Raw genomic sequence first — 26,046 nt, 5'->3', positions numbered from 1 at the left:
AAATGTCTGTCAAATACAGTATCTGCAAAATACATCATAAAAAGACATAAGGTAAAATCATCAATACTCCTAGCTTATTTACCAAGATGATTCATATATATATATGTGATATTGTTTTGAAGAGTGATGGATTCCTGCATGTAAATTGCCACCTACACACATTTATGAGTTGCTCTGCAAAATCAAATCAATGTGTCCAAATTGTTAAAGAAAAAACAACAATAAAAAGAAATCTTGCAGTGTTTCACATACTAGACTGTATATTTTTTGAACATTTTTATTGTTCTTTAAGTTGGTAATATAAAGTGCGGTTAGACACAGGGGTCATCACAGGCAGTCCAGGAACTTGCATAGCAGATATGGATCTCAGTCCTGGAATTCAAACCACTCTTTAAGCCAATACAAGGTTCCCTCACAAAGCCATTTTCCCCACATATCCTTCCAAAATGCAAATGCAAATGTTGTACACACATGCACAAAAAAACCCTCCACCCAGAAAATAAACTGAAATCCTTGTGCTGTTTCTCTTTTCTTATTCATTACTTCTCCTCCCCCCAATTCAAACACCCCATTTTCCTGCACCTCTCTAGCACTCTACCAGCTAATGCTGTCCAATCATTTACACGGTCCTCTAATACCAAAGTTCCCTTTCTTCTTTTTTTTAAAGCTTTTTCCAGAGTTGGGATATGCTTCTAAAGCTAAGGATTAGTCTTAGAATAGAATAGAGCTGGAAGGGACTTTGGAAGTCTTCTAGTCCATCCCCCAGCTCAAGCAGGAAAACCTATACCATCTCAGATTGGTGATTGTCTAGTCTCTTCTTAAAAATCTCCAGTGATGGAGCGCCCATCAACAGCCAGTCGTCAACAGCCATTTCCATGATGTGAGAAGGCATTGTTCAAAAATTAAATTAAAATAATGGTACAGATACTGGTTCTTTAGTTTGGAAACACAGTCCAGCTATTTTTCATTTTTATTATTTTAAAAAGGGAGAGACTGGCCAAGTCTCAGGGATAATCCGGAAATTCCAGATCTCAGCAACTATAAAACAGGTATGTGCAAATAACTTTGCCCAGAACCAGTCTTCACTAACAATCTTAAGCTGAAGAAGCATATGTTTAATCAACTCAACAGAAATTCTGACTTAATGTAATATAAGAAAATTAGCAGTGTCTCATTTCCTGGCATCTTAGGCTAAAAGAACTGGAAAAGTCATTTACTCAAGATCCCTCCTGCCAGATTATATATTACTCAGATAAATAAGAGGGGTCTAATGGCTCAGTAGTTAAAGACCCTGAGTTTGTCAGCTGCAACAGTCAGGGGTCAGCCCCCATTACTTGCCCCAACTCCTGCCCACCCCGCAGTTCAAAAGTATACAAAAAGCAAGTAGATAAATAGGTACCACTTCAGTGGGAAGGTAATAGCATTCCATGTGCCTCGTCATATAGTCATGCTGGCTACATGACTATGGAAATGTCTCCGGGCAATGCTGGCTCCCTTGACTAAGAACAGAGATGAGCACCACCTCCTAGAGTTAGACTCAGCTGGAGAGGGAAACCTTTTACAGATAAATAAATACATGTACCACCAGATACGAAACAGTTATATCATGTTGCTGGACTATTTATTTACTTATGAAAATAAATAAAAATTAAAGTAGCACACAAATGTAAACTTTTCCTTAATGTTTCACAGGTGTTCATAACCATGAGGTTTCAGGCAACTCATTGCACAGTTCTTCATATTAATGTAGCCCTATTAATGTAGCCCTACCTGATTTTAATGTAACTGTGTAAAGTACCTTAGGAAGTTTCTTAGGCTTTTAACAAGAACAAAACTATAATGCATAGGGAGAAAACAATGAGTCAATCTACCTAGAAAGTAGTGCAACATTTCAAAGAATCAGTCATGGTAATTCCAGCCCCAATAGAGTTTATTAAAGTTGCTGCAGTTAAAAAGCACTTGGATCTTGGGATTGAGCTGGTGGTCTGCCTCAAGGTGAGCTATTCCCTGCCCCCTAACCTCTGTCTCTCAGCACTCCCCCGATGCTCTTAACCAAATGCCTATCCCATCTGAGTTTTTTCAAAGATTCCATTTTTTGGGGGGTATGGCACAAATACCCTATTAGGTGGTAGCAAACACTCTGGGTGCTATAGTTGAGAAGAGAGTGGGTGCCTCAGAGAATGGGTGATGGCTTGAAAAATATTGCAAATTCAGAACATTTGACATTCTTCCATTATCTGCACAGATAGCTACATCTCTACAAAAGGCTCTTACCAGGAAAAAGAACAAAGGCCTGCCCTAATAAAATCAGAAATAAATTGGGAAGTGAACCATTTAGTTTTGGGATTTCTGTAACTCCTATCCTTTTAATAAACCTAGTTAGAGAAGCCTATTTGAGAACCTTAGTTCAGGATGGCTGTCCAAAGTTTTGACACTGTGGGGTGAAATCTTCTAGCAAATGAGAGCTCAGCAACTGGCCATACCTATCACTGCAGCTACTCTTTGAGGCCATCTCCCATACGTTATAAAACCGTAATTCCAAAATTTTAATGAATCAATTTTTATTATTTGTAATCCTATATGTGTGTTGTGACAGACAGCATGAAAAAAACTTTATAAGGATAATGTTCTATTCATGGCAGAGACAAATGGCAAAGTGAACTCCCATAAGGAGGTGGTCAATTGTTAATATTTCAAGGTATGCAAGATAGTCTGTGCATACTGTCTAAAATATTAATATAAATCTTTAAAATGACAATAGCAATTTAACTGGCGTTCCTAGAAGTATTCAAGTATAAAAGTAAACTATAGATTTTTAAATTATTAAAGTCAAGAACTTTTTCCTGCTTACTGCAAACTCATTTTACTGAAACTCATTTTACATAATGATATGCTAAAGTACCACAAAAGTACAGATGCAATTTTTTTTTTGATATCTAACTTAGAAATGAGGACCATAAGTCTTACATTTAGCAATGAGAGACATGTGCTATTTTATTAGACCATAATAATGGATTGCAAAAATAAGTCAATGGCTATTTTTATATAAACAAGATACTGTATAGACTAAAGAGAATAAAGAGAAAAAATAGAAGTTGCAGGAAAAAAAAGGAGATTGAGGGTAAAATATCTGCAGGTCCCAGACTGATCCAGACTGTGTTTCAATGGTTAGATAGCCTACCCATTGGTCTCTGAATATAGATGTTTTTAAACATTTATATTTTATTATGTTTTTTTAATCTAGGGAAACCTTATTGGTCACTCTTGAAGATGACTTCCAAGGAGACCTGGATTACCACTGTGCTGATCCTGTTAGATTGACTCTCAATAGCACAGAGCTTCAATAAGTACTCTTCTGAACCAACTGCAACACTTGGGATTGAAGGAATCTGTTTTACAGCAATTCTGCTCCTCCCTAAGCAATGTTGAAAGTGAAGGAGGAAGAAAGTTCATGGTTCTAATCAGCCCAGTGTGGGCTGACCCAAGGCATGGCTGATCCCCAACTTATTTAACATTTATGACACCTCTAGCAAAAATCATCTGTTGGTCAATGTTAAGATTATCATCATTATGCTGATAACTAAATCTCTACCCTGGGCTAAAAGAGAAATTAAATGGATATCCTGACCCAGGATCTGGAGACTGTCAGGGACTTGATGGCTCGAAACAGACTCAAGTTGAATTCCTTGCAAGACAGAGTGGCTGTTTGTTCAGAAATCTTCTGGTCCCTGAGTAGCTCCAAATTTGGCTCTGCATGTGATTGCTTTCTCCCAGAAGGAGCCGTTCCCTGACCTAAGACTTCGGCAGAACATCTCTCTTTTGTTTAAATATTGCTTGTTTGCTTTTGTCTTAACAAGTGTGAAGCCAGCCATTGTGTTCATAATTGGTTGTTATTCAGTAAACCTTAGTTAAACAAACTTTGTGTAGTGTATAAGCCAGGTCTATAATTAAAATATAAAGACATGCTCAGTACAAAGTAATCAGCTGTTGTTTATTCCTACTTTTTAATGTACTCAATAAAACAATTTTATCATAAAGTGCTAAATGGTTAGACATTAGATCTCAACTTCATGAATCAGAGTGCAATATCAATAATGCTATATGATTTCCGTATTCTTAAACTTTACAACTGATAGATTTTTTTTAAAATGCATAAAAAGCCATTCTGAAAGCAGAAAGAACTTATCTGTAACCATAATAAAGCCATCTCCTATAAAAAGTTTTTTTCAAAACTGGAAACCAGGCATAAGATGTAACAGAAAAAAAAACAACCTGTTATTAAAGCACCTTCAGCTCTCCCTTAAAAATATGTGATCAATCATGCTTTGTCTACACATTTAAAGGATGCTGTTCTGAGGCTCCTATAATTATACTGTTTCAGATCTCCAATTTTACTGAGAAAATAGAGCCATTGCTCTGCATGAGAAATTACCAAGTGAAAAGCTTATTGAACGAAGCAGATGAGCTTTACTTTTCTAATATAATGATATGTGAGAATGACCTTGGGGGACAAAAGGAAGAGCTGCGTTTTGTCATGCTTCCCTAGGTTGGGGCAAATTCTGTCCCAGTTGTTCTATTAGTTTTATGATAGCATTCTGTAAATTAGTTACTTGTACATACATGTGTTGCTGGTGTTGTGACAATGCAGCAACTAGGGGCTTGGCGGATGTAAGTGTCCTCTGAGCACTGGAGACCATTACAAAAACTCCAACCAAAATCTTCTGCCTCTCTTAGGAAGAAAGTAAGAGTCTTAAAAGATTGACGTTAGCCCTTTGAGATAGTCTAGACAAGAAGCAGAACTATAAGCTCTAACTCTATCTTTGTTGTAACAGAATTATGTTAACAGAATCTTGAATGCTGGGAAAAATTTCTCCCCACCTGTCTTTTCACTCTCTGGAAAACTAGGTTTCTCATCTCCTGTGGATTGCAACTCTTCCTCCTGTCTCCCACATACCAAAATAGCAGCCACAATTTTGTGTCTAGTCAAAACTGAAGGTCCTCATTTTACACATGGGTGCAATGTTATAGAACTGTTAGCTTATGGAAGGGTTCTTGAAAAGGAATATTTGTGCAATCCAGGGACTGTCTCTATTTAAAAATAAATAAATAAATAAACCATTTCAGTCTCCAAGTTCAGCAATAAAAAGAATACTTTGAAATTTGAACATTTGTTACTTTTGTGATGTCACAATCTCGTCAGTCTGAATGTTCACTCTAAACACAGGGTGCTGATATGAAAAGGTGAAAATTGAAAAGAGCACAGTGAACTACATATCTAGTACAGGAGACAGCAAAGCAACGTGGAAAAATTGCACACAAGCAGAAAGAAATCTAAATCAAAGTTCAGAGGAAAGCTCGACCAAGAGTAGTTTTAACAGCCAAATTGTAAAGCCTGCATTGAAAGGGATGAAATGTTCCCTTAATTTTTTCCTGGTACACAGTAGTAATATGAGGTAGTGGCAAACATTAAAAATGAAACTAAAGAACATCCTAATTCATGTCAATAAAACTTATATTATTTTTTCAAAACATAATACTTACTGGAAGGAAGCAAATATTTTAATTCACTCAGAGAAGTAAAAAGCATTGAACTGCCTTGTTGCCAAAACCAATAAATATGAAAGAATGTAATTCAAGCACCGACCTTGGAAACAAATATTCCCCCTCTTGATCCAAGCAATAGATCAAAAATAATACCAATGAACATTTTCTTAGCAGGGTCGCTTTTACTTCTCAACATGTTTTATCTATTTCAAATGTTTTTATACCAGCCTTCATCAAAATAGATTTAAGGATGGTATAATCATGGAGGACACAGACTTGCAAGAACCAATCAAAACCAAATACAAAATGCCAGATGAGGGTAGAAGATTCCCTACTATCCCCATGAATCAAATGTTACATATTTCTGATGAATAACATTTTCACTGAAAGTATATTTAAGAAGAAGAAAACTCAATGTTAGACCCAACAGATAAAAACTCGTATCTATCATTTTTATCACATACCTATTTTATGGGCAAACAGATAATTCATTTTTTCCATTTAATGCTTTTCCGTTTAACACAAATAGAGTGGCATGAAATATGAGCCACTTTAGGATATTAATGACCTCAATCCAACTGCATTTAAAACACCATTTAGTTATAGTGATCATTAAAAACTATTTCCCATGAAGAATCCTACACAAGGCTGATAAATTTTTACAGCTAAATCAATTTAATGAAATGTGAACTAAGTTATTGCTGTGGAAGTGATAAAGAGAAAAACAGAGCCTTAGAAATAAATGTATGTGGAGCACTCCATATATTGAACATGGCACAAGTCACCTTGAAAAAAATGATATTCATCTCTATGTTTCAGAGCCACGAAGACACTTGCAGGTCAGCTTGACATTGGTTTTCAATGGATAGGAAATAGTAACCATAAACATTCTTCATATACTGTATACAACAGTGTTTCTCAACTACAGCAACTTTAAGACAAGTGGACTTCAAACTCCAAAAATTCTCCAGCCAGCCAATTTTGGGAACTGAAGTCCACTCATCTTAAAATTGTTCAGGCTGAGAAACCTTAGTAGCATAGCTGGCTGAGGAATTCTGGGAACTGAAGTCCACAAGTCTTAAAGTTGTCAAGGTTGCAGACCTCTTCCCTAGTATACCCGGTTCCAGTTTTAATTCATATCATTTGTGGATGCGTCCTTTTAAACTCATTCTTCTGAAAACTGCTGCTTGCACTCCATAATATATTTGTCTCCACACACCCACACCTCTCTTTGCACATCTATGTCACAAGCTTCCTTCTTTTTGTCATTTCTCAGCTTATGAATCTTCACGAGCTATTAGTTTTTTGGGTTTTACTTGTTTCATTTTCCAGTATCTCTTAAAGAAGTGGTAATAGCCATGAAATCCTAAGAAAATATGTGTTTGAGATGTGAACATGGTGCAACCTTGCCCATCCATCCCCATTCATCAACTCATTAAAAGCATATTTTCCTGGATCTGCATCTAAAGTGTGATCCCAGGAAAAGGTGCAGGTAAGGAGGCCCAGACACATGTACCCAGACTCTCACTGAAGCATCTTTGCTGCTTTGCAGCCAAATAGCTAAATATCCCTAGATTTAACATGACAGAAAACTCAGAAAAAAGTTTCCTGATGATTATAATACTAACAAGGCATTTGTGTCAATCTCTCGTTAACCCATTGTATATGTGGTGGAATGTCTGGGTTCCCAGAAGGGAGGTTCTACATTCCAGAGAAGCAAGAGACAGCAAAGTTAGATATTTGGGTTGAAGAAAGAGGATCAAGACAGCTCCTTCCTAAAAGTTCTGAATATATTTTAGTGATGTAAGTAGTTTGCTTCAGTTTGGTAAAATTTCTGTCTATAGGCAAAAAACAATAAAGGAAGCTGCTTAGAAGTAATTGTGTGTGGTCTTTCCTGGTTTTTGGAGCCTGACAAAATAAATAAATATTAGGGACATACTATAGATGCATACCAAATGATCCTTATGCAATAGTTAGAATAATTAAGTAATTGTTTTTGACATTGTTAATAACACCAAGGAAAAAATAAGTTCTGAGTCAACTTTCTACTAATCTATCACTTGAAGCTATGTTGGAGCTCCCCCTTTTGATTAACTGCTCTCATTGCTATATCTTTTAGTTGATGCTCCATTGCATCATTTTTTCTGCTAAAGCCAGATAATATTAACACAAAATTACACTAAAGTTCACACCGCAGTACAATCCCTAATTTAAAGTAGGAAGATTTCATGCAGAAGGCACATCTCATATTTAGAAATAAAGTCCGGTAGGCCAAGAAAAATTGAGTGAAAGCTGCAAATTCTATCATGTATTGAAAGATCACATGGATAGAAATTAAACAATTTAAATCTTTCATCTTAATCCCAAACTGTTCCACTTTTTGTCACTGAAATATTACAAATCCAAAAATAAATCACAGACTTCTGCCTATAGCAGAAAAGACAAAATATTCCATTAAATTCCTTTTCTTACAATGATGTGTTTGAAAATAAGTATTTAATAAGGCATTTATTGATAGGCTCAATAATCTGGGGGATCAATCACCATAGTTTAAGCAAGCATTTTATAACCATGTCCATTTGTAGTATAAGCATCTGTAAATGTTCTATGTAATAACTATCTCTATTACACATCACTCATCACTCACACTAGCTTTTCCTTATTTAAAGCTTAAATTTTGTATTAATCTCAATGGAAGATTCAGATAGCTGATTATCTTTTTGTTTTTGCTTTCCATTAAGCTTCACAACTTACTATGCATTCTGCACCATCCTAGAGACATTCTTAGTAACATAATCTCAGTAACATTCATACCCAACTGGATAATTCTAACCAATTAAATTTGTGCATCTAAGTTGACAAGCATTGGCTACAGTACTTCCTTCTAAAACAAGTTCTTCTTTTCTTACCTAGCAGAAACAACCAAATTTACATGAATTGTCACCTTTATTGCCAATATATTTTTAATATTTTTTCTATATTGAATTACTGAGTATCCTTGCTCCTGCTTTCGCTGAATAATTTTAAAAAGCACTTACTTTTCATGGTTCCCTCATCTTCCTCATCTTCTGCATTTATGACCATTGTTCCCAATTGTGTTGCTAAAGTGTCATTATATTCTATCATGGTATTAACACCTTCACTCATTCCACAAGCAGCTCTGATTGTACCCGTCTCTTGTCCCCTTGCTCGAACCATAGTCCTAGAATCAATTTCATCTTCTTCCTACATCAAGAGACAAGAAAAACTTCTAACTTAAGGAAGGTAACTCCAGTCATGTAGAATCGTTCAAGGCATCATGATTCTTCAATTACCATAGCAACAAAAGTGAAGCAAGAATATATGGTTTGTTTCCAAACATATTTGTAAAACTCATCAAACAGCATCATACAGGTAGTCCTTGATTTATGACAAAATTTCTGTTGTTAAGTGAGTTTTGCCCCATTTTACAACTTTTTTGCCACAGTTGTTAAGTGAATCACTGCAGTTGATAAGTTAGTAATCCGGTTGTTAAATGAATCTGGTTTCCCCACTGACTTTGCTCATCAGAATGTCTTAAAGGCTGATCACATGACCTTAGGATACAGCAACAGTCATAAATATGAACCAGTTGCCAATCATCTGAATTTTGATTACATGATCATGGAGGTGCTACAAAAATTGTAACTGTGAAAAGTGGTCATAAGTCACTTCTTTCACTGCTGTTGTAACTTTGAATGGTCACTAAAATTAATTGTTGTAAATCGAGGACTACCTGTTAATTTGTTTTCTCCTTTTGGCCACAAATGGATAGTAAAATATTCCATCGTGAGATTTATTTTGTTACTGGAAGACAAGAGGATGTTACTGGAAGACAAGAGGATGACCACCAGAAACGTGATTGGAATTATAGTGGCAATGGGTACACTATTGGAAGATCTGAAGGACCATGCAAATCATCTTAAGGAAATTGATCTATGTGGTCACTGATGCTAATTTGATGGCACACAATTCTGTCATTAAACATCAAGAATGGAAACTAGGGATATTAAGAAATTTAAATTATATCTAATGAACTGCAGAGAAACATCTGTAACAGAGCAACCATGTTTGTACTCAACTGGCTTCCATATATCAAAATGACCCACAGACAATAAACTAGGATGGCCAAAACAAAAAAGAGCAGCAAACATATGAAGCAGCAAATGCTAATTTTTGAAGTTGTTTCCTCTTTGTTAGAGGAATGAACAAAGATCACAAAAATGACTGCCGTGTTTAGAAAATAAAATAGAAAAAAAAGCAAACTTAGAAGACAATATTTATTTATTTATTTATTTATGAGACTTATATACCGCTTTAAGTGCAAGCACTCTCTAAGCGGTGTACACCAGTAAGCAATGTATATATATTTACATTGCCCCCAACAATCTGGGTCCTCATTTTACCTACCTCGGAAGGATGGAAGGCTGAGTCAACCTTGAGCCGGTGAGATCTGAACCACTGACCTGCTGAACACAGTCAGCTAAAGTGGCCTGCAGTACTACCTAACTGCTGCACCACCTCGGCTCTTCAGATATAATTCAGATATAATTATATAATTATAATTATATCTGAATTATATTCAGATATAATTCTGAAGCAGATGATATAACTGATAGATTGCTCACAGTTCAAAGCAGGTGTCAAAAACCTTGCCTTCCTATAGTTCGTTTATTAGATTGCACTCCATCTTTCCTTTAGGAGCTCAAAGCAGGTGCCTTATGGGGCTGAGCTTGGCTTTCTGGTGTTTCATGGAACTTGCCAATATCTCATCACTCTCAATACACAAAAGGCTTTAGAGGGATCAAATGAGCAGATACCATCCATAAAGCAATGGTCCTGTTATTTCCTCCTCCTCATAGGATAGGAAGGAAAGAGGTTGGGAAAGACTGCAGCAAATTCATCTTGCAGTCTGTTGACACTTTCATCTTTGAAGAGGTGGGTTTTTTTAAAGGAAAAGTTACCAGATTTAAGAAATTAATTTAAAACACTTAAGAAATTAATTACTGTATTTTTAATTTTCAGGTTATGTTATCTAGTACTCAGAACTAGTTGGAACAGATTGGCACAGAAATACTAGTAATAAATAAATATTAAACAATAGACTCAATTGCAACAGTATGGGGGGGAAAAGAATTTATAACGCTACTACAGAAAACTTAATGGCTTTAGCACTCACTGAATTTTCTTCATCGTCATGAAATAAGTCACGCTGTTGAGCTTGCTGAATTTTTAGTTTAATATCCATTGCCTCGTTAATCATATCTCGTAAGATGAAAACTCCTTTGGCATTTTTTACAAAAGGGTGCTAGAAAACAAATATATATATTTTTAACAAAAGAGTTAAAGGCGGTAAGAAAAAAATAAGTCAATACAACTCCAAAGAGAATGCCAGTAGTAACTTTAATGCAAGATCGGGTCAATTTTGTTCAACTTATATAATTTATACAAAAACGGAAAATCTGATACGCTATTCTATAATACTTTAATAGCCTAGAACAGAGAGGTCCAATCTGCAGGATTTAGCCTGTCCCTTCTAGCATCTTTGGAAACTCCCAAAATTCAGGGACCCAATTTTTCAAATTTTGGTAAAATAAAATTGAAAGGGGGGGGAGCTTCTCATTCTCCTCTCATCCCCCATTAAAAACTCAAAAGAAAATTCTACTTTGTTAAGCTCTCTAAACATGTATGTGGAGGGAAGAGCTCCATATTTCCTTCCATTCCAGAAGAGCAGATACTAACCTGAAGCAACTGCGTTGCAGTGGCCCTTTGTTCTGGACACTTCACAAGACACTGTTTTACAAAATCTGTAAATTCATCTGACCATAGTTCTGGCTTTCGAAATGTTGGTGGTGGATTTGTTGGAATCATGAAAATTGCCTGCAAATAACAATATTGGTTTTTGTCCTTTGCCATGTTATAAGTAATCAAAAAATAGATATACAGACTGTCATTCTTGGCCTCGCAGAAAATATTAAAGGATAACAATATCCCGCTTCAGACCACAAGGCTGGAACCGTACATTACTGCAGTCTTCCCCAACATATTAAATGCAATGACAACCCCAATTATCTGAATGACCCAGATTGGAAAAGCTGTCCTAGTGGTCTTCATCCTCTGTTTCAGCATACAGGTAGTTCTCAACTTACAACAGTTCATTTAGTGATCATTTGAAGTTACAACGGCACTGTTTTTCACACTTGGCAACTGGTTCATATTTGTGATGGTTGCAGAGTCGTGGTGTCATGTAATCACCTTTTGCAACCTTCTCACCAGCAAAGTCAATGGGGAAGCCAGATTCATTTAACAACTGTGTTACTAATTTAACAACTGCAGTGATTCATTTAATAAATATATCAAGAAAGGTTGTAAAATGGGGCAAAATTCACTTAACAAATGTCTCACTTAGCAACTTAAATTTTGGGCTCAATTGTTGTTGTAAGTCAAGGACTAACTGTAATTAGCAATGGTACTATGATACATTTAAATATATTTACATATTCACATTCAAATAACTTTGAACTTTACTGAATCTAACTTCCTGCTTAAAGTGGGTTGAAAATGATAAACCTTTTATTATCTAAGAAGAGTTAACAGAAACACATAGAAGGACTTAGCCTGGAAAATCAAGGGCCTCCAGAAGCAATACTTCAAGGCAAGATAAATACTTTCCAGGAGGAAATATATGTAATGTTAGGACAAACACAAATGATAATAGATTCAAACCACGACGAAATTCAAAACTTTGAAGACTTAAATAAGCATATTTCCAATCTAATTCTACAATTAAAAAATACCCAGAAAATAACAATAAAGGAACAAACAAAGCAGACAGCAGATTACAAACTAGAAGAGTATGATCAAATTGATGAAATAACAAAGGAAAAGAATTACAATTTGACACAAAGAGGAAAAAATCTACAAGGTTCTGATACAACAAGAAAAATGGAATTATTAGGAGAACTATTAAAGTTTTGGGGACAAAAAGAATTTATCTTACTTACTTCATCTTTTGTATTCCCAACAACATTTGTAAAAATACAGGAACTTTTGGGTAAGCAGATTATACCAACTTGAAAAATTACTTGGCAAAAAAAGTTCAGAGACAGCTACAAGAGATTTGACTTGCCCTACCAGATGGACTATTACGTGAATAAACATTTGTTTGAATATGGCTAAAAGAACAGAGAATTTCAAACATTATCCTTATAACAAGAAGGATAATGAGATTTAATAATATAGTATGTTTTATAATATATTAAATGTTAAAATAGTAGGTTGATGTAACTTTTATTAATATATAAGTAAAATATTAACTGATTTAAAAGGATGTTATATCTAGATACTATAAGACAGATAAAAAGTATAGTATTTCTATAATGCATGACATAAAATATTGGGATGATGTACCTAAACAGGAAAATTTAGATAGTGAGATGACAAATATGAAGAAATTATGCCTGATAAGAATTGGATTGAATATAAAGGAACCTAAGCGAACAAAAATTATAAAAATAGGATGTATGCTGAACTAATGAGATGATGGTTATGAGAATAATATAAGCTGAAAAAATGTTATATAGAGAGATTATTATTATTTGTATAAATATAAAAAATGCCCCTATCTAATCATTTATATATTGAAAATATTAAGAATTATATTTCGACTAAGATTAAAGAAGGAAAATACAAATAGGAGAAGGGAAGATCAAAGAAATGTATTATTAATATATTAATTATGGAATTATCAAATTTAATCATTATTGACTGTTAATTATTACTGTCCTTTTTTTTTCTTGTTAAAATATAAACCAAGACAACACGCTCTACACCAGGCACTGGAGATTGTTATAGTTAAAAACCAATAAAATATCTACATTAAAAAAAGAGATTACATCTAGCAAAGTAGGATCAAACCAAAGATAATGAGAATTAGGGCTCAACTTTACTTGTGCATTAAAGCTACAATCATCTCCACATCTTGGATTAGTTACCCAGCATTTACCCTCATTGGATGAATATCAGCATATGGAGGTTTTCCTTCAGCCATTTCAATGGCGGTGATACCCAGAGACCAGATATCTGCCAGACAATTGTATCCAATTTCTTGGATCACTTCAGGAGCCATCCAGAATGGAGTTCCTATCACAGTATTTCTTTTTGCCATAGTGTCCTACGAACAGAGGCAAATGTTTAAAGAAGTTAGCTATTTAAAAGGAAGCTGGTGAAAATATCTGCTAATCAATTGTTCAAATGCTTTCAAACATTTTATAAGCTACACTGTGACTTTATAATTATAGATATTGTAAACGTCCCTGCAACAGTGTGGTGCAGTGGTGAATATGCGCCTCTAGAAATCAGAAGACTATGAGTTCTAGGCCTCTCTTAGGCAAGAAATCCAGCTGGATGACTTTGAGCCAGTCACTCTCTGGCTCAAAGGGTTGATGTTGTGGGGAAAATAGAAGGAAGAAGGGATATTAGGTAAATTAGCCATCCCAAGTTATATATACATAACAAGAAATGGGATAAAAATATAATAATAACCCATCTCCTAGAATTTTCAAAATATTTAATAACAGAGATGGGCAAAATACTCTGTACAGAGTAGCTTCTACTGGAACATATAACTTCATTCCAGAAGGAGGAGGAAAGGCAAAGAATCAGCCAAGGACATTAGAGGATAAGAGAAGAGAAAGGCAAAAAGACCAGGAGATAGCATATGCCCTTCTGACGCTGCTGGCAAGGTCAGTCAGAGAACTGGCAAGCTGACAGGACATTTTGTGCTGGGCTATGAGTGATGCTTCCAATCCAGCAGAGTGGCAGAGGGGGGAGTAAGAAAAAAAAGTGGTAAGAAAGAAGATCAGGGATGGCCAAGCTGATGGGATATGCTGGGTTGGGAGCAATCAACCTTGTACTATTCAACCTGTCTGGATTTTGTTTCATTCAAAATCTAAACAACCAAAGCATTCTGAATTTCAATTCTTCTAAATTCTAAATTCTTCTTAGCAAAACCTCCAGAATTTGAAGGTTCCGGGTTGAAAATATTTTTTTCCGCTTTGTGCACATCCAAATTAATAGAAATAGATTCAAATGAAAATATATAATTTCTAAAAATCTAAACCTTACCATTTTAGAAAATCAGATTATTTATATATGCCAGTAGTTCTCTGGTGGCCATCTCATATTATATAGTAATGTTTGATCCAGAAAATACACTCCTGCTTGGTTTACATATCTATTAAACTATAACGTTTATTTGGATACTGGCATTTTGTGATGTTTTCATCCAGTCATTACAGTTTGTAAACTATTGTTAATAGATTACTACGCTCCCAAATATGGGTTTTGAAAGAAAACGAATCTTTGCACAATATAGGAAGAGTGTATAAGTAGTTTCTATACTTACAGTAAGCTGGCCAGCTACCCCAAAATCTGCAAGTTTAGCATGTCCTTCTGTATTAAGTAATATGTTGCCAGCTTTGATGTCACGATGTATTTTCCTCATGAAATGTAGGTATTCCAGTCCTTTCAGTGTTGATTGTATTATTGTAGAAATTTCATCTTCCATCAACTGTAGAAGGAAACTTACTAAATAGTTATTGCTAAGATCCTATTACTGTCACTTAAAATTCATGTCTTCTATTAGGACAAAGGATGGAGAAGGCTACAAGAGGGTAATGCAACTTATTGATCTCCAGTAATAACAACTTCCAGTGGAACATAGAATGTTCAATTTCTGCTCTTTCAGATCTTTTATTACTCAATAAAGCAGGCCAAAGTTTATAACTTTTACCTAAAAATTTTATCCGAAAAAACCCCTCAGGTATTTATTCAGATCCTGAAGCAGCACATACCGTTTTATTTCGTAGTCGAATTATATCAGACACAGATCCGGCACCGCAATATTCCATTACTATCCAGAGGTCCGTGTTCTTAAAATAGCTGCCATAATATTTGACTACATGAGGACTAAGGAAGACAGAACGTATTACTGAATTGACTCAAGTGCACATTTTGAAAAAAAAAAAAAAGCTAGCTATGAATCAGCCTAAAATTCTAGGATCGAGAAGTATTAGGATCTTAAGTAAAAGCATTAACTTACAAAAATGAAATTCCATCGTCTGGTTTTCAGTTATGCATTTCTACTCCTATTTCAAAGGAGTGCATTTTTTGGCACAAGGCAACTCATGCAAGTGGAAGAATTTGATTTAGCTGGCTTGCTCTAAGGATTGGCAAGGCAAAAATCAAAGAGCTGCAGACCTGTAAACATGGGGCAGCATTTTCCAAATTCTGTTCTGGGAAAACACTGTCAGAAATTACTGATACCATAAAAGGGCAGAAGAACAATATCTAGGATTTAAACCTGGAGTGCCCATCTGATTGTCTCTTTCTCTCACACATACAGTTATATGCCCCAGGCAAAGCTAGATTCCTGTATTCTGCACCAATTATGTACCTATGACTTTTTAATTAGCCATAAAAGTTTTATTTAACAGTGTTAAGTCTTTCAAACTCCTGTTGTTATTTAGCTATGACTAGGAGAATGACAGCTGAGTATCTGAAGAGTCGTGCTTTTATGAAGCCCAGCACTTCCAGCAGCTACCCAATTTTTAACAGGGAATATACTAATAAAATAAAATAATTCAATTCAGGTATGAAACATTATTCAAGTTGAGAGTTTTTATAACGATAACATTGATACTAGCAACAACTTTTCAAAACATATACCTCTAGGAATATTTTAGTTTCTTATAATAGTATATTTAACAGAGAAAACTGTGCAAGATATGTTTTCATTGTTTTCTATTATCGTACTAACATTTAAAACATTTCTTTAAACACCGATATATGGTGAAAACAATCAGCTAACCAGAGGTTCCCCTGATGTATTGTTCTGTAGAAATTCTTCGTTGTTTCAAAATAACAGTCACCATGAATGAATGGTTCATGTATGGTTTACATATTCTTGCTGTAGGAAAGGTGTGTCTTTTCCCTATTCCCCCACCCAACATTCTTGCTTCCTCTGTACATTTGCTCTAAAGCATTTGGGGATGGGGGAATTCTTGTAAGAAGGTAGACAAAGGCAAGGAAAAATGTTTTTTCTCAATTCTTTCATGAGATCTCAATCGCTTTTGCAAATGGAATAATCAATCAAGCATCACAGTTTTAATATATTACAGATTGCTATGCTTACTCATTATTAACCTACTATAAGTGCAAATACATAATTAAAGCATGCAAACACCTTTCAGCGCCAATAGGTTTCTTCTAAGTTTACACATTTTCTTTTAAAAATTATCTGAACTTTGGAGAATCTACAAATATTCCAATAATTTTCCAATAAATCATTTCCATGTAAAGATTCTGAACACAACATTTAAACTCATTAACCGCTTAAAAAAAAAAAGATACTGTAGTTCAAGAGGTTTGTGAGAAATTAACTGAACTCTCTTATTTACTAAATTCAAAACAACCAAAATAAAACAGACTACATAGATCAATATGGTCAAGTTAATAAAACATCTGGTGTTTAGAGTATAGACTTTCTTGATACCAGTTTAGCAGGATGGGAATATAATAACTAAAAGGTTCAGTTGTTCAGAAAGAACAGAAGCAATAGAAAAGGACATTTAACTCTGTATTAAAAATATCCACATCTGCCCAGATATCCAGAGTAATGATCTAGGCCCTGCTGTTGAGAGGATCTTTATTAAAATGAACAGGCCCTGCTGGTGTCCACTATTATGCTTGGAAATTCCAGGAAATTCCTGACAACTTTCATCTTTAGAGGGAAGAGACAGAAGAAGGGAATGTGCTAAACTTGTCTTGAACTTAACTAATATAAAATATTTGGTAGATGAAACTCATGGAAACTTACATGATACTGTAGTTTCTGCTATCAAGAGAAACCAAAGATGATTACAACTGAGTATTATCTTGGACTTCAGATTTAATAAATTCAGAACAATGAAAAGTGGATCCCAGAAAGATGCTCAAAATGGATGGAAGAGTCTTCAAAAATAAAATACTAAAAGCACAATAATGACTAGTTCCAGCAGGAGATTAAGGAAAATAGCAGAAGCACTTAATGTGGCAGCCCAAAAAGTTTAGCAAAAATTAAGCAAGGAACATACAGAATTAGGACTGAGGGAAGGATGCAGAGTAATAGCAGGTAGCCAAAATCTGGAAGTAGTATCATGAAAGGTCAAGCTTAAAATAAGCCAGTTAGTAAAGGATGCCAAAAATGACAAGAAGGATGTCTATGGAAATTCTCAGTCATCCAAGTCATGGTTGTCCCAAAGCTTCTTGTTCATGAGCCAACTGGACTTTCTTTATTTTTCTTTGAAGACATTTTGCTCCTCATTCAAGAAGCTTCTTAAGTTCTGAGTTCTTGGATGAGAAGCAAAACATCTTCAAGGAAAAACAAAGAAAGTCCAGTTGCCTCTTGAAAAAGCACCTTTGCAATGACAAGAAGGGCTTCTTCAGGTATGGGTAAAAAGAAAAAGAAAAACCATGTAACAGGTATTCAGTGAAAATGACAAAATCCTAACAGTTAATGAAGAAAAAGCAATATTATTTAATTCCTATTTTGATTTAATCTCTGAGAAATCTTAAGAGAATGGGGGGCAGTCCCAATTCTGTCCAACTGTAGAAGGGCAAAATGGAATTCTGAAAAGTACAAACTATTTCATCTAAAAATTTTAACTGAAAACATTCTACAGAATGTTTAAGTTTGATCTGTAAGCAGTTTAACACAGTGCAATGGTTTGTCCAAAATAAATCTTACCAGACTAAACTAATCTAGTAATTTCAACAGTAGATTGTCACCTGCTAAAGCAGTGGTTCTCAACCTGTGGGTCGGGACCCCATTTGGGGTCGAACGACCATTTCACAGGGGTCGCCAAACAACGCAGTCTGCCATTTTTTTCCCCTTTTCCTTAGCTGTGCTACTCCCTTTTATTCTATTGGCTTTTGAAAGCCAATAGAATAGACTCTCTTGAATAGAGTCTAATTCTATTGGCTTTAAAAAGCCAATAGGAATTGTCCAGGCTGTCTCTACCCTGCTGAACCCGCCAAAAGTCCCATGGTGCAAACCGTGCTGCAAGTTGTCTGCAGCGAAGGCGAGCTGTCTGGAAGTTTCCACCCCTCCCTGCTAAGCAACTACTAAAAATGTAAGTAAAAGAGGGCCGGGGTGGGAGGCCGGTGGGCGCAGGGAGGGTTGCTGGCGTGTGTGGGGCCTGGTGGGTGCTTTACCTCCCTTGGGCTGGGCCAACTGGTGGCCCAGCTGGTGGTCGGCCTGCGCCATCTCTGCCGCTTGCCAGCTATGCCTCAGCCGGCGCAGGGGGCGGCACCACGCATGCGTGGCGCTCCGGGCAGGGAAAGTCCTTGACTTACGACCGGTTGGGTAGTCCTCGACTTACGACCGGTTGGGGTCACGGCATTAAAAAGCTTGAGAACCACTGTGCTAAAGACAAAACTAATCTTAACTTTGTATTTAATGAGAACTGAATCATTACCTAGTGAAATAGGATGAAAGTAAGAGAATAAAATTTAAGAAAGAGGAATGCAAAGTTCTTAAATTATAAAATAAATCGAACGCACAAGTATAAGTATTCCACATGAGATATAGTGGAATAGTACATCACCAAATAACTACCACCCAACAGCCAAAACAGCTACCACCCATAGCTACCAAAAAAACAAATGCAATTTTAAGCTAAATCAAGCTAAGGAATCTAGTTTATAAATCACAGGAAGTAATAGTTCCACTATAGGTTGCATTCCTTTTAAGTATTGTATGTAGTCCTTGGCCCTATATTTTAAGAAAAATCAGATGCAGAAAAAGAAAATAAGGGACATTTTATCAGAAGACACTATAGGAAATGACTATTTTAGCTCTGATAAAAGAAAAGTTATGAGGGGATATGATAATACTTCTAAAGTTGTTGGTTACTATAGTAACAATATAATCAAAATAAAATAAAAGCTTTCCTTAGGTAAAAGAATGGTCTCAATTGTTTTCTGTCATTTTGAAGCATACAGCATTGCAGGAATCCTATTTCTTCACTCTATCTCCATAGAAACATAGGTGGGAAAGAATAAATCCATCCATTATTTCACCCAAAACATAATCAAGAAACAATCTAGAGAAGGGCTTCCGTTTAGGCGTTGCAGCATAACGGGTGCAGGAAGATGGGCCACCATCTTTCACGTTCAATTTCACCCCGCTGGGGACCCTAAAAAGTCACCCTGGAGAGGCAATGAAGGAGGGGACGCTCATCGATCACAGAGGGGTGGCGGCTCTTCCACTGGATCCAAGGAAGCCCTCCAAACTGGCGGGGGAAAGACTGGCTACATTTGTGTGGCCAGTCAGAAGCTGCTGACAATGAAGATAAGCACTAACTACCAAATTTTGAGCAACGTGGATGAACTGGGTGAGACTTTATCCTCTTTTTATTACCTTAATACTACTCTCCTGGAAAAAAGAATGCCCAAAACAAAGAATCCTCCCCGATGAGAGAGGAAAGGGACATTTTTGCCCCACTCCCTCAGGAAAAGAAAAGCGGTGAATTAATTGCTTTGGGGGAAAACAGAAAAAACTACAAGATCAATTTGGAATTAATACAGATATATAGCTTTGAAATTTGGGGACTAAAAGTACCTTTGAGAGTGTTTTTAGAAAAGATATTTGAAAGTCTATAAAATAGGCTTAGATTTGGAAAGCTGGAAGACAGTGACAACAATATCTAGTGGTGAATCATGGCACAATTTATTATGCTTATAGGAAACTTGCCTTGAAGCCTGGACTTAGATAAGACTCTTTGTTGTTCCTGAAAACTTTCACTTTTGCAGACTGCAGTTGGGAAAAGGGAAAAAAAAACCTTCTTGGGCTGCTTATCTGTGTTGGGGACCCTATTGGACTATAAAGACTAGATACAAAAACAAAATGGGTGTTTCATACTTAGCCTCAAATGGTAAAAAACCATCTTTAACACTTGTCTCTGAAGCCCCCAGCTTGATATACATATAAGAAAATGTTAATGAATCTCAGAAAGAAACTATTTCTATCTTGAAATCAATCCAAGAGACAATTGTTTTATTTCATGATGAGACTAAAAATAATGCAAATGAGATAAAAGAACAATTTTCTAACCAAACTTACAAATCCAGACAATAACCGCAAAGAAAGAACTAGTAACCCAGAAAAAAAAAAGGAAAATTAGAAGAAACGGATCCAAAGATTGAGGACCTAAAGGAAGGAATTAACAGATACAGACAAATGAAAAATTAGAAGATGCAATGATAACACCATTTTTAGAATGAGAAACAAGAAATTTCCCACTGGTGAATGAAAATATCAAGTGCTGATACTTACCTATCACATTGTTGCATTATTGATATCTCCTTAATAATCTCCTGCAAATCAGATTCAACAGGAACTTGCTTAATTGCAACAACTTGGCCTGTTTCTTTATGGATAGCTTTGAATACGCTGCCATAGGATCTGTAACAAGAAACCCAAACTTGAAACTCAGAAAGAATAAAATAAAAGAAGCTTGATCATTGTGCTGGAATGGCTCATGTCAAATCTTGACTCCTGAAAAGTGCCATGTAGTCCTCAACTTGAATCAATGGATTCATTCCTCAATAAATCAATGAAAATCAATGTTCTGACTCATTTAATTGGGTTCTTTTTATTTAATGTTATGTGGAGAACAGATTATATCATAGATCATATATGCAGAACTATTGAAAATTAAAAAGGGTTCACCAACCTTTAAGTCCTAGTGTATATGAGAAGCATTACTGGAATAAGCTGTTTTAATACTCCTAATATGGAAAATATATATTTGGAGGAAAAACATAACTTTTGTTCTCAAAAAGCTGACTTTTTAGTTTTTAGAAGCTAAAAGTGAGACTATCATAAATATTCATCATTAATCAATATCTTTATTTAGTGGGATACAGATTATGTACCAGTGACATTACTTCTTTAAATGTGCCAAAGATTAATTGATTTGTTTCATTACTAGAAATGAACTGTGGAGTATATTTTGCATGCTTAATCTCACTTTTGAAAAGAGTGCAATCTAAGTCATGTAATAATAATAATAATGATAAAGTTGGAAGGGACCTTGGAGATCATCTAGTCCAACCCCCTGCTCAGGCAGGAAACCCTATACCATTTCGGACAAATGGCTGTCCAGTTTCTTCTTAAAAACTTCCAGTGTTGGAGCAAAATTTTGGAATATTTACAGCCTTGTCTCATTCTTTTAACTCAGACTGAGAAAGTGAGGCTTTGCACACAGCACAACTTCCTCAATTGCTAGAAATGGATAACCTGCAGACATAGCAGCCCCCCCCCCCCTTTGGAACCCTTCTAACCACTACAGAGTTTCCTACTGCCCTGAGGCAGGAAACTTGCAGAACCTAAAATAGGCTAAACAAACAAAACACCAGAACTTGGGGAGAAGGGAAAAGCAAACAAAAAACAATAAAATATTATGAAATCATTTTAAATGCTACTAACTTGATTCATGTAAAAATGTTTACTTTGTTTTGGAAGACAGGAACTAAAATATTTATCTTCTAATATATGTCTGTGCACTTTCAACCACTACGGCAGTATGGAATATTTGACATTACAGGAGTAGCAGCAGAATAATCTTTAGGTCACATATTGCAAAAATGAAGATAGTAACAAATGACAAAATCATTTCATGGACCTCACTAATAGTACCCTTTTAGGCTTTTTTCCCCTGACCATGCTAGAAAAATCTTAATGGTTTCCTGGCCGGTTTAGAAACATAGTCTTCAGAACAATAGGGATGGAATCTTTGACAGAATTCTGCATGTATATAGGTAGTCTTGAGTTACGATGGCCACCTGTAGCAGAATTTCTGTTACTAAGCAATGCAGTTGTAAGCAGTCGTAACTTTGGTAACTAAATGACCATAAGTCAAGGATTACCTATACCCAAAAGCACACAATCATAAACATCATCGGGCAAAAATAATGTACTAATTTAACAAATGTACTAATTTAACAAAGAAAATCACAGTAACTAAAGTAACAAAAGTGTAAAGTAAAACAATGTTTTTCCTACATATCAAACTCATGAATCTATTTTAATTGGTAGCTATCTCCCCCAGTCCCAATCTAACAAGGCATGCCCCAGAATTAAGTATCATTTAGCTAGGTCAAACACAGAAAAACTTTCTGTAATTCCATAACATAAAGATCATTATGGTCAATTTTAGACTGGCAGTTGCTCTATTCCTTTACAAGCTTAGAAAGCTAGTTAAAATGATCCAGCCCAGTTCTTCTTTTGCAATGGTTTGGGTCCTGCCTAAAAGTGGTACTGGAGGAATTACTTTTCAACATCTGAATCACTTATCTATGGTGTTCCATAAGCTTCTGTCTTATCTTCCATGCTGTATAACAGAGGTCCCCAACCTGTGGGCCATGGCTCACTACCGGGCAGCGGCCGCTTGGCCACCAGGTTGCGTGGAAGGATGGCCAGTGCACAAACCAGCCTACCCCAAGTGTCCCATCAGTGCTAGCGTCGCCTCGCCCGAGCATCCCACCGGCACTAGCACCGCCCCAAGCATCCCGCAGCGCTAGGGCCACCCTGCCCTTGAGTGTCCCACCTGCACTAGTGCTACCCTAAGCATCCTGCCGGTGCTAGCGCCACACCAGCCCCAATCATCCTACAGGACTAGCGCTGCCCTGTCCCGAGCATCCCACCGGAACTAGTGCCATTCATAGCATCCAGCCAGCGTTAGCGCCGCCCCATTTGCAGCACTCGCACCCGCGCTACCCCATTTGCATGTGCTCATGTGCTCACATGCAGCGGTTTGCTTGTGCGCATGCACTCATGCATTGTCCATTTGTGCACACACACGTGGGGCTCATTTTTGTGTGTGCAGGTGCGCAGTCCATTTGCACGCACACACACAGTGGTGCCTGCCTCCCTTTCCGGGCCACCAAACCAAAAAGGTTGGAGACCTCTGCTGTATAACATCTACAGGAAATTAGTGGGGAAGTTTTGGGTTCTGGAATGGAGTGCCATGTATTTACTGATGACACCAGGCTCAATTGTTCCCTACCAATTAATTTCAAGGAAGCAATCAGTATCCTTGGATCCCTTCTAATCTTAATAGTGGACTAGATGAAAGAGAACCACCTGAAATTAAATCCAGATTAAGAGAAAAGTACCATTCATAGGAAAAAATAGACTGTAGGATTGAAACAAACATTCCCAGAAAAAGCAAATTCAGAGTTTGAGGATGCTTCCTGAACCTCACTGAGTTTGCATGTGCAGGCAAAAAATTATGTATGCATAATTACAGTTCATGAAGCTATGTGATCTTTCCTCAGTGGGTAATTTAACCTCTCCTCATTACAATCTCTCTTGACTGTTTGGATGGGGCTACCCCTGAAACATGTTTGGAAATTATAATTCAAATAAATTAGGGCAGCCCCGCTAGATATGTGGTGCAAGATATATGGAACATTTGATGCTACAATAAAACAGCTTGACATTTCCTGTCTCCTAGAGTACAAGTCACTCTATAGTTAACTTTCTCTACTGCAGTCTATAAAACAATGTTTTGCTCCGAAATAAGCAGTCTGGTTTATTTAGTCTTCAAAATGACTTGCTGTTTCAATAGTTTAGTTTGACAGTACATATCAGGAAATGACATCAATCCTATATGCACAATTATCTATGGCAACATTATATAGGCTGCGATAAGGATATTTGTGAGGTTTACTTACCCTTCTCCAAGTTTTTCCAACACATCAAACACTTCTTCAGGCTGTTTTGTACCCTTCTCCAAGTTTTTCCAACACATCAAACACTTCTTCAGGCTGTTTTGTCAAACTATCTTCATCTAATTTTCTTAGCTGCCTGGAATCAAATAATTAGATATGTTATCAGATTTTGATGGCTGGACCTTCAATATCAACTTAATTCCCAGCAGCAAATATAGTTTATTAACAAATTATGTTACCAATACTGAGCATATTCCATACATATACAAAACTGCATTTTTTAAGGACAGACAGAAGAGAGATTCTCAAAGTTCTCAGGCAGCCTGACATTTGCATCAGCTGCATCTCTTGTACTAGGAAGTATTCTAATTCATAAAATATTTTTCATCCAAAATGCACAATTAATTATGAAATGTTTTCTACAGTTTCCTGAAAACTAAGTATTCATTTTCTGAATGCAAAAATATAAAAAAAAAATCAGCAGCATATGCAAAACAGATAATGATTTTAAAAGAGGAAATATTACTAAGGTTCTATTCAGGAAATGGTGAAACACAAAAACAAGTCTTAATGATAAAGCTTTAAGATTATAGAATATAATCTGGTTCAGAATAAAAAACAACAAATACACTATCCTTCTCAAGTTACTATTTGGGTAATTGTTAGCCCAATTTTTAAACAAGCCATAATTAGCTATTTTCATATATCACAGTGTGAATTCAAATGTATTAACCACTATAAGCAACCAGTTAATTCATTTCTAAATGTTATCATAACACGTTTAGCAGCTACCTCTATTAGGAATTTTTAAACTCTGTAATTTTATTTATTTGATAAGTTTATACAGGTAATCTTTGTTTAGCACCACAATTGGGATCAGCACTAAGTAGGAAATGACAATAACTGTGTTTTCTGGCTCAAAATTGACAACACTAATCAGTTTCACACTTTTCACTTTTGTTTGCCTCCTACTCACTTCCATACCCTTTGGAATGTGTATCCCAGTGCTAGGATAATTAACAAGAAAGGAATTAATATTTTCATTTATACTCATTGTAGATAAAGATTATAAGAGAGTAAGCAGGCACACAAAGGGGGAATATCCATCAAAAGCAATGTGCTAGCATCAGCAGCTGGGAACATACTATCTGTTGTTTGCCTGATTATTCTCTTGTAATCCCTTCTTCTCCAATCTCTCCACTCTGCAGGAGAAGGGGGACAAGCAATTTCTCCTTTGTCTGATCCATTCCCACTCCTCACAAAGAGGAGAAACTGGAAAGTAAACAACATAGTGCTTTTGATGTGTATTTCCCACTGTGTGCCTGTTTATTCTCTCATAATGTTTTTCTCTTCAATCTCTCTGTTCTACAAGGGGGGGGGGACAACAGCTCAGGAACAAGATGCCTACTAATTCTAATGGCGATCACATAACTGTGACGATCATATGACTGAAGGATAGCATGGCTGTAACTTTGAGTGGTCACTGAATTAGGCAAGTCAGTGAGGGTTACCTGTGTAGATGCCCATTTCACAAACATGACTCTCTAGTCTAAGTGGCCATCATCAATTTTAGAATCCCTCATATACACTCTTTGGGTATTACTTCATTGAATAATTGCCACAGATGAAATATTCACCAGTCAATTCACATATTAGAGCAGACATGTCAAACACAAGGCCCGGGGCTGTGGTTTTAACATTAATAAG

The 26,046-nt window shown here is 36.1% G+C and overlaps 1 protein-coding gene across 3 annotated transcripts in view; it reads right to left on the bottom strand.

Moving 5' to 3' along the window:
• STK4 (serine/threonine kinase 4) overlaps positions 1–26,046 on the bottom strand; it is a 65,296-nt gene that overhangs the window by 28,343 nt on the left and 10,907 nt on the right. For all 3 annotated transcript variants that reach the window (XM_039351313.1, XM_039351314.1, XM_039351312.1), the window contains exons 2-9: positions 24,395–24,475; positions 20,939–21,067; positions 15,417–15,531; positions 14,969–15,133; positions 13,568–13,735; positions 11,305–11,442; positions 10,742–10,870; positions 8,583–8,769 (exon numbers count right to left, since the gene is read on the bottom strand). In XM_039351313.1, the coding sequence (XP_039207247.1) occupies positions 8,583–8,769; positions 10,742–10,870; positions 11,305–11,442; positions 13,568–13,735; positions 14,969–15,133; positions 15,417–15,531; positions 20,939–21,067; positions 24,395–24,475 (1,112 nt within the window). The remainder of the gene's footprint in view (positions 1–8,582; positions 8,770–10,741; positions 10,871–11,304; positions 11,443–13,567; positions 13,736–14,968; positions 15,134–15,416; positions 15,532–20,938; positions 21,068–24,394; positions 24,476–26,046) is intronic.

The sequence above is a fragment of the Crotalus tigris genome, unplaced genomic scaffold (assembly GCF_016545835.1).
Source record: "Crotalus tigris isolate CLP2741 ecotype Arizona unplaced genomic scaffold, ASM1654583v1 scf7180000018371.15429387391:27106975, whole genome shotgun sequence".
Lineage (NCBI taxonomy): Eukaryota > Metazoa > Chordata > Lepidosauria > Squamata > Viperidae > Crotalus > Crotalus tigris.
Note: the sequence above shows the minus strand (reverse complement) of the source record. Positions and strands in the feature narration are given on the sequence as shown.